The 9,274-nt window shown below is 31.3% G+C and overlaps 1 protein-coding gene across 1 annotated transcript in view; it reads right to left on the reverse strand.

The window, feature by feature from the left end:
- The window catches only part of LOC106466916 (golgin subfamily A member 4-like), a 63,529-nt gene that overhangs the window by 30,021 nt on the left and 24,234 nt on the right, over positions 1–9,274 (reverse strand). The window contains exons 11-13 of the mRNA XM_022394992.1: positions 7,879–8,109; positions 5,668–5,893; positions 3,003–3,082 (exon numbers count right to left, since the gene is read on the reverse strand). Of these exons, the coding sequence (XP_022250700.1) occupies positions 3,003–3,082; positions 5,668–5,893; positions 7,879–8,109 (537 nt within the window). The remainder of the gene's footprint in view (positions 1–3,002; positions 3,083–5,667; positions 5,894–7,878; positions 8,110–9,274) is intronic.

Genomic DNA, 9,274 nt, shown 5'->3' on the forward strand with positions numbered 1-9,274 from the left:
TGATAATTACAGACACAACACATTCAGGACACATCAGAAACAGCAAGTTGTACACATTTATTAATTCTGATAATTAGACACAACACATTCAGGACACATCAGAAACAGCAAGTTGTACACATCTATTAATTCTGATAATTAAACACAACACATTCAGGACACATCAGAAACAGCAAGTTGTACACATCTATTAATTCTGATATTACAGACACAACACATTCAGGATATGTCAGAAACAGAAAGTTGTACACATCTATTATTTCTGATAATTACAGAAACAACACATTCAGGATATGTCAGAAACAGAAAGTTGTACACATCTATTAATTCTGATAATTATGGAAAACTGATATAATGTGGCTAAAAAATTTAACGAAAGAATTAAAGAAACATTATACTGTTCTTTTAAAACTTTATTTCAGTCTTTAACACATGATTTACAGCTACCTATCAAGGATTCAGATTCACATAAAATCAGTAATATTTCTTTCCTTACTAAAGTATTTAATTCAATCAATAAAAAATAGTGCAAGTTAACAAAATGCATGAAATATATATCTTTGTATCTTTGAGCAATTAATGGAAAAAAGTTTGATATCGATATGCAGCAGAAACATGCCAGTGCAAGTAACCATATTGAAAATTACTAACATGTTAGGTAATACAGCATCACACGCCAGTGTATATACGAATAGCTTTCCTATGTTTTAACCAAAATCATGAATAAACTTGGCGTATGATTCAATAACATCTGAATGTCTCAAAGATTAGAAGCTAACTCTAAGACATGATTCAATAAAACCATAACCAACACCTACACATAACTACCACCCAGCATCAAACTCCCACATGACCAAACTAAGCAACACACCCACTATCACCCACAAACTGCACTCTCTAAAAAGAGCCCAACACTTGCGTGTGACCAACCACAACCAGCAAGTAGCAAAATGCAAGAGAAACTTTGAATGGCATGCAAGAAAACCAGATGCTGAGAATAAAGTTGAGGAAAGTGAGCTTTGAAAGATTTGCAAGTAAAAGGAAATTAGTGGAGTTAAAAAGTGAAAAAATGATAGGAGCCAAGCATATATATTGCTATATACGTTAGACGAGATTTTTCGCTGGTCTGTCTGATGATGAAGAGAGACTGTCTTGGGTTGGTAACTCGGGTTAGTCTGCAGAAAATAATACCAATAGGGCTAGTTCAAAGATGAGGGAGACAACAGAAGTGAATTTCATTTGTAATTAAGTTTGTAAACACAGCTAAAGAGATAGTATTACAAGTCGGTTTAATTGAGGACATATTCCCAAGTTAAAACAGAATGACTTTTATACCATCTAAATATATTTACTTTTGTTGGTTAATTAACAAACTGAGATGTAGTCATAAATACTACCTTCAAGATGAAAATCTCAATTCCCACATTTTTAAAAACATACAATAAATGTAATACTCACAAAAACTCGATAATGTTCTAAATATAATATTCAATAAAACCTCAACAGAGTTATGACCACTAAAGTATACAGGCAACAGCAACGTACCAATAACACAGGCCTGCGATGGTTATATTGTCTTGAAATTTTTACATGTTCTACAATAATTCCTGTACGCTGAATGCAAAAATGATATCCATTTTTCTTCATCACTTAACAAAACATCATAAAGCAATACACAAAAGAAAGACCACAACACGTAGTTTCGAGACTAAAAGATGTAGATTTCACAAAAAAAAAATCAGGGTGAATGAGGATGCATATTCGTTTGACATCAATGTTTTTCCCCATTTCTTCAGTTTGTTTTTATTTTTGTTAACAAACATAATAAAAAAATGTTCATTGTGGAAAATGAAATAATGTGATCTAAGTAAGTTTTTTTTTCTTCCCGATTTGTAAAAAACCTTATGTGATAGAAAGAAATGAATGTTATTATCGAAATCTGAATAACTGAATTATGGAAAATCCATTATTAAAACCAAAACTTTTAAGAAGTTTAAATTCACAGGCCTGTGTTATTAATCTACATTTAAAGCCTTATTCTGTGAAACAATGCCCATAGGAATATCAAATAAACAGCTACATTAAACACAAAGAGAAGGTATCACACAGTAACCCTTTATTATGTGAACTATAATTCAAAAATATTCCGAGTCACTACTTAAATTACTTGCAGAACTGCATAAGGAAGAAGTATACATAGTGTCTCTTCAAAAATCCCATAAAATGACTAATTGGGTTTATACTCTTACATTCTACATCAGAGGCTTTTATACTGTTTATCACCTCAATCTTTTCTAATCAACAATGTGCAAGTATAAGGCTAAAAAATATATACAGACTAGTACACATCTATACACCTCGCCAACTTTAATGCTTTTATAAGTTTTATACAAGTATTTCAATTTACAGTTTTATTTGCTTATTTTTTCACTTTTGCAGCTGAACAACATTTTTTTTATTATTATTATTATTAAAATTTAGCCAAAAATAATTCAAAAAGTTTCATAGCTGCACATACAAATTGAAAAAAGATGTAACCTGTCTACTCAGAAAACCAGGGATATCAGAGGTTTATTTGAGCTGTAGCATATGATGGATTAAATAAAAGACATTTATTTTATTATTACTACAATTAATAATTTTAAGAATGTAACATCACCTATCTAAATTCCAAATTTCGTTATTAAAACTTCGTAACAAGCTTTTAGAGCTTTTAATTTACCTCAAAGTAAATTATCAACATTTTCAATTGGAGTAAAACACATTAGCCAAAGTTAATTAAAATGAACAGAAACAAAACTACAACTGGAAATCATGTGTTTTTAGTTTAAATCACATTTTCAAAGCTTTATGAAATTTTGACAACAATTTCAATATTTTTTTTAAATGTGGGAAAACACAAGGATAAAATGAGTGAGCTTAAAAATTAAGCTTTAAGATATAGTATCAGAATAATTCTTCTCGTACATGTTAATTCATGAAAAGAAAAACATAAGTTCTACCTTTATGTGCTGCTTATGCTCTTCCTCCAGCTGATCTCTTAATCTCTCAGCCAAAACTTCTGAGCATTCTTTTTCTACCTCTGTAACAAAGACAGCTTTCAGGTTAAGATCCCCAAAAAATCACAGTAAAAAATGAAGAAGTACAACTACATTCACAAATATTTTTAAGCATTACACTTCTTCCTTCTGATTACACAGATATGCTTAATATAATTAAATCATATTTAAAAAAATCCTCCATAATGAGTATTGTGCATAATTTTATAAACTAAGCTTGCCTGAAAGAAGAACTAAGCATGTTTAATGGAGCAGTGAGAAGAGTACAGGGTTTACACAAACTTTGTATACAGCGACTGCCAGCTCAAGAACTGATCTGTGTCGTGGTACTAGCGACTGCCAACTCAAGAACTGATCTGTGTCATGGTACTAGCGACTGCCAACTCAAGAACTGATCTGTGTCGTGGTACTAGCGACTGCCAACTCAAGAACTGATCTGTGTCGTGGTACTAGCGACTGCCAACTCAAAAACTGATCTGTGTCGTGGTACTAGCGACTGCCAACTCAAGAACTGATCTGTGTCATGGTACTAGCGACTGCCAACTCAAAAACTGATCTTTGTCGTGGTACTAGCGACTGCCAACTCAAAAACTGATCTGTGTCGTGGTACTAGCGACTGCCAACTCAAAAAGTGATCTGTGTCGTGGTACAAGCGACTGCCAACTCAAAAACTGATCTGTGTCCCGTTAAAGTTCCTGATGATAAATCTGTAGTACACGTCACCAAAACATGTTTGAAAGGGTTTGAAACCGTGCTAAAGATAACCCAGTAATTAGTGATAGACTGGTAATATAAAAAACTTAAAGCATGTTTACAGGAGTTTGAAACCGTGCTAAAGATAACCCAGTAATTAGTGATAGACTGGTAATATAAAAAACTTAAAGCATGCTTACAGGGGTTTGAAACCGTGCTAAAGATAACCCAGTAATTAGTGATAGACTGGTAATATAAAAAACTTAAAGCATGCTTACAGGGGTTTGAACCCTACTAAAGATAACCCAGTAATTAGTGATAGACTGGTAATATAAAAAACTTAAAGCAGGATTATAGGGGTTTGAACTCTACTAAAGATAACCCAGTAATAAGTGATAGTGTGTTTTCATTGCAAAGCCACTTCGGGCTATCTGCTGTGTCACCAAGGGGAATTGAAACCCTGATTGTTGTGTTGAAAACCCATAGACTTACAGCTGTCCCATTGGAGGACAAGTGATAGACTGGTAATACAGACACCATAATACCAGAAGCGAGCATCCACTACTGAAAATTAATTTGGTTGGACAGATTTTGTTTTTTATCCTAACATTTTCACAATCTTGTTCGATTGATCAAAATAGATAGCGCTAAGGATTATCAACAAAAATGTGTAAAACAGTTCTAACATCAACCAAAATGTTTTTATGGAAAAACTGTTGGAAATTGATGTTGCCACATACATCAAAAAACAAATAAAACCCATCATAACAGAAATGTACCTACAGATCTTAGAACAGGAGATATGAATCATTCTCATGTAGCTTTTACTTTCAGGTATACGATCTGAAGTAGCTAAAATATTTCATTCAATAACACCACACACAAACACATTACAACTGGCTATTTCAATCAATAACACCACACACAAACACATTACAACTGGCTATTTCATTCAATAATACCACACACAAACACATTACAACTGGCTATTTCATTCAATAATACCACACACAAACACATTACAACTGGCTATTTCAATCAATAACACCACACACAAACACATTACAACTGGCTATTTCAATCAATAACACCACACACAAACACATTACAACTGGCTATTTCAATCAATAACACCACACACAAACACATTACAACTGGCTATTTCAATCAATAACACCACACACAAACACATTACAACTGGCTATTTCAATCAATAACATCACACACAAACACATTACAACTGGCTATTTCAATCAATAACACTACACCAAACGTATTACAACTGGCTAATCAAACTCAACACCTGAAAGTTAAGGATTAATGAAGATCAGACATAAATGAAGTGACATACAAAAACAATTTTTCATCTCCAAACAGTTCTAGTAAAACAGGCTTCAAAAGGTTTGGTTTAATTAAGTTAAAAAGAACATCAATTTATAGAATAAATGTTGTTGTAAAACAAGACAAACAAAACTATCAAAATTTTGGATGACAAAAATTAAGCACATGTAGGTCTTCTTCATCTTTTATTTTGAGGTCATTTTGAATACTGACCCTAAAACAATGGTCAAGCTGATAAATGGAAAATGGTCAATCATACAACTACAGTACTGCCACAACCACGACACCCGTTTCCTAAATTCTAACACTTGCATTTTCAATATGGAAAATTCATGTTTTGGTTCTATAAGGTAACTACACTAAGCATTAGATATATGTAATGTTAAGTTCAAAATCTTTATAAAATATAGTAAGAACTATATTAGCATATTATACTTTATTTTGTAAAATCAGAATTTATGCTTAACACTATGTATCAACATTCCAAGGGTAATTCTTAACCAAACAAAACTTTTAACAAGTTTCAGGACAGTAAATATCATATCAAGCTATTACTGTAAGACTCGTAACTTACCTCTCTGCTGCTCCACATGCTTCAACTTCAAGTTGTTTATTTCTTTCTCAAGATGGTGTTTTAAATTATTGAGTTCTTCTTTGTGTTTCTTCTCTATCTTTTCTTGTTGATTCTTCAAAATTAAACTCTTCTCTTTCTCAAATTCCAGCCTCAAGGAGGCAACAAGTGCCTGAAGTTTTTTCTCATTACAGCTCTGTATTGACTCTGTCTCTTCTCTTAATTGATCCTGTAAGTCAGGTGTAGTTACTGATAATCAGTTTTAATTATTTACATATCAATTAGTATTAACTTCCAATCACAGTAAACTACATACTTAGAGAAGTACTTAAAATCACCTGGCTATCAGTATAACTAATTAAAAACACCCTTTTATGTTTCTATTATACGGATTAAAATGTATTGTTTCATCAGGTGGATACCCTTAATGTTAACAATACGCTTGGCCATAATTCCAATAATATCTCACAAGATTCTGTTACCTTAGAAGATTTAACTTAGTCGTAAAAACATAAACTAACAATACAAAACAATCTCTATAACAAAAGTATACTAATAAAAGATAAAAATAACAACATTTGATATACTAAATAGTTGGATCAAAAATATTAATTAAAGTAACAATAAAGAATATACTAAGGGAAAACAAACACTAGCTGTTGGCTTAACCCTTTCACTGCAGTTGGGTAAACACTATATGTTGGCTTAACCCTTTCACTGCAGTTGGGTAAACACTAGCTGTTGGCTTAACCCTTTCACTGCAGTTGGATAAACACTATATGTTGGCTTAACCCTTTCACTGCAGTTGGATAAACACTATATGTTGGCTTAACCCTTTCACTGCAGTTGGATAAACACTATATGTTGGCTTAACCCTTTCACTGCAGTTGGATAAACACTAGATGTTGGCTTAACTCTTTCACTGCAGTTGGGTAAACACTAGCTGTTGGCTTAACCCTTTTACTGCAGTAACAAACACACGGAGCTGGCTACAAGAAGTAATAAATAACAGTAAGTCTTCTGTAAAAGCTGAAAAAGAAACATGATAAGCCTCATGAAAGTAAAAAGTTAAAATAAAGACTTACAAAATTAAATTACACCACTCATTAATCATCAAAAAGAATTGTAACTAATAATTTAACATTGTACTGGATATAGAATTGTTATATAGTTAAATTAATTATATACAATAAGGACTTAAAACTAACAGTAGGTAAATCTAATAGTGCTCAACACGATGAAGCTGTTCACTATTACCTTAAACAATATTATCCAAGGTGTTAAAGTGTAGTCATGAAAGTTTTTAAAAGGTCATGATATTCTATAAAACATCTAAGCCCATAATTTGTAACAAAAATATTGTTGAATTTTCCACAGAAATGAATTAATTTTGTTTATAAAATGCACAATGAGAAACCTCAGTTACGAAAAATGAGTGAGTTTACGAGCTCTATCCAAAGCAATTTCAAAGAAATGTTACTAATAACTTATGTGATGGAATAAGAAAATCTAAAACTGTACATATTCTAATTAAGTAATTAATCAACCTTATTATCGCTAAGTAATGCAAGTAAACCATTTATTTATTAATAGATGTACTATTTTCATAAACAATTTTAAACTGGCTCGACCTTAATTTCTTTGGATTGTTACACCTGTTCTCAATTACATCATTGATACTCTAATATTTTATTTATTTACGTTTATAAAACTGTATCAAATAAGCAGAAATATTTTGAATTCCAACCTGCCTATAAAAATTACAAATCAGTTTTAACTTAAAATGACAATAGTATACTTTCTTCTCATTTCAAACACTTTACTTCAATATTGTTATTTTAAATGACTCATTGAGTGCATGCTTTATAGAAAGGAAAGAGAAGCACAATTTTAATCATACCTTATTCTTCATGTGTTCATATGAAAGTAATACATACATAAATGTACTTATGTTAACCAAAACAGTCATAAATAATAAATTACATTATAAAGTACCAAAAAATACATTCCTTGCAATGTCTTACTCATCCAATCAGAAATGTCACAATGTCTTACTCATCCAATCAGAAATGTCACAATGTTTTACTCATCCAATCAGAAACGTCACAATGTTTTACTCAACCAATCAGAAACGTCACAATGTCTTACTCATCCAATCAGAAACGTCACAATGTCTTACTCATCCAATCAGAAACATCACAATGTCTTACAAACCTGAAACTTTGTTTTGATAGCCTGAATTTGTTCTTTGTGATACTTTTCAGTCTCCAACACTACATTTTCCAGCAGCGCCTTCTGGTTGCAGGTCAATTCATCCATCAACCTCCTGACATGATTCTTAAGGCACTCTTCTGATACAATTTGTGTTTCCACTTCTGCAGTTGATAGGGTTAATCTCTCTTGTTCCCTTTTCAACCTTTCATTTTCTGCTTGCAGAGCTGCGACCTACCATAAAGTAAACAAACACTTATTCTTTTACTTAAGTAAAAATTCTTTAATAATAAGTAAATCTATATATAATCTTTCAACTGACAAACAAGGTTCTTGTGAATATTTAAACTGTTAACATACATACGTTATGTTTCTTGCACGATTCAGTCCAATATGCAATGTTTACACAACTTCAAAAATATATTTATATACATCCACATTAGACTTTATTTTACTAAATGACTGAGGTTTATTGCTGAGAAAGCTGTTTTAAGAAACGTTGAATACATGAATAAGGTAGAGCAGTATTTAAGCAAGACGAATGTTGTTAAGACTAAAAGTGTTTCCAACCATAACTTCAAATACACCTGTAGTCTTCACAAAAACTGTTACTGGAAAAAATTAACTAATACCTTACAATTTTTTTATTTTATTTACTGTTCATGTATGTTCTTAAACATGATTAGAACAGATAAATCTTATAAGTGCATGGATCAATATCATTACAGATATTTTCTAATAATGAGGAAGTGATCTTGTTTTTCCGTGATCTAAATTCAACATTTATTTCTTTAAATTATTAAAAACATAAGGACTTCAAGGGACTCGCTCCATCAACTGCCACTAGAGAGCAGCTCCTGACCTTTTGAGACTGTGTTAAGCAGTTTATAAACTTCATTAAGTTGAACTACCAATATCATAATTATTAGGTTGTTGTTGCTACTTATTTTTTTCTAAGTAACATAAATTATTAATTTATTTAATAAGGCATAATGTATACTCATGTTCAAGTATTTTAGACAATATTATGTTTTGTAAGCATATTAATCATTTTTGTAATATACACAATCATTTGTTAATTTATAAACTAAAAAGAAAAGTATTGTATCAAATACTTAACAAAAAAACTGTAGAAATAACAATTTATCAATCTTTTTTTTTCTTTTACATCTTTATACCATGCTATAAAATGAAAACTTCGCCTGTTATATTAAATCAGTGGTTCCCAAACTTTTAGTCTGAGGCTCCCTTGATGTGAATAAGAAAGTTTGATGCCCCCCCCCCACCCTATAACTTTAACATGGTGATTGAAAAACAGTGCCATAGTAAAAAACAATAACATCTATTTTCAATGTACTGTATCATTTAATTAATTCAATATAATTTTTATCAGCTTATT

Source organism: Limulus polyphemus, unplaced genomic scaffold, assembly GCF_000517525.1.
Source record: "Limulus polyphemus unplaced genomic scaffold, Limulus_polyphemus-2.1.2 Scaffold2422, whole genome shotgun sequence".
Classification (NCBI taxonomy): domain Eukaryota; kingdom Metazoa; phylum Arthropoda; class Merostomata; order Xiphosura; family Limulidae; genus Limulus; species Limulus polyphemus.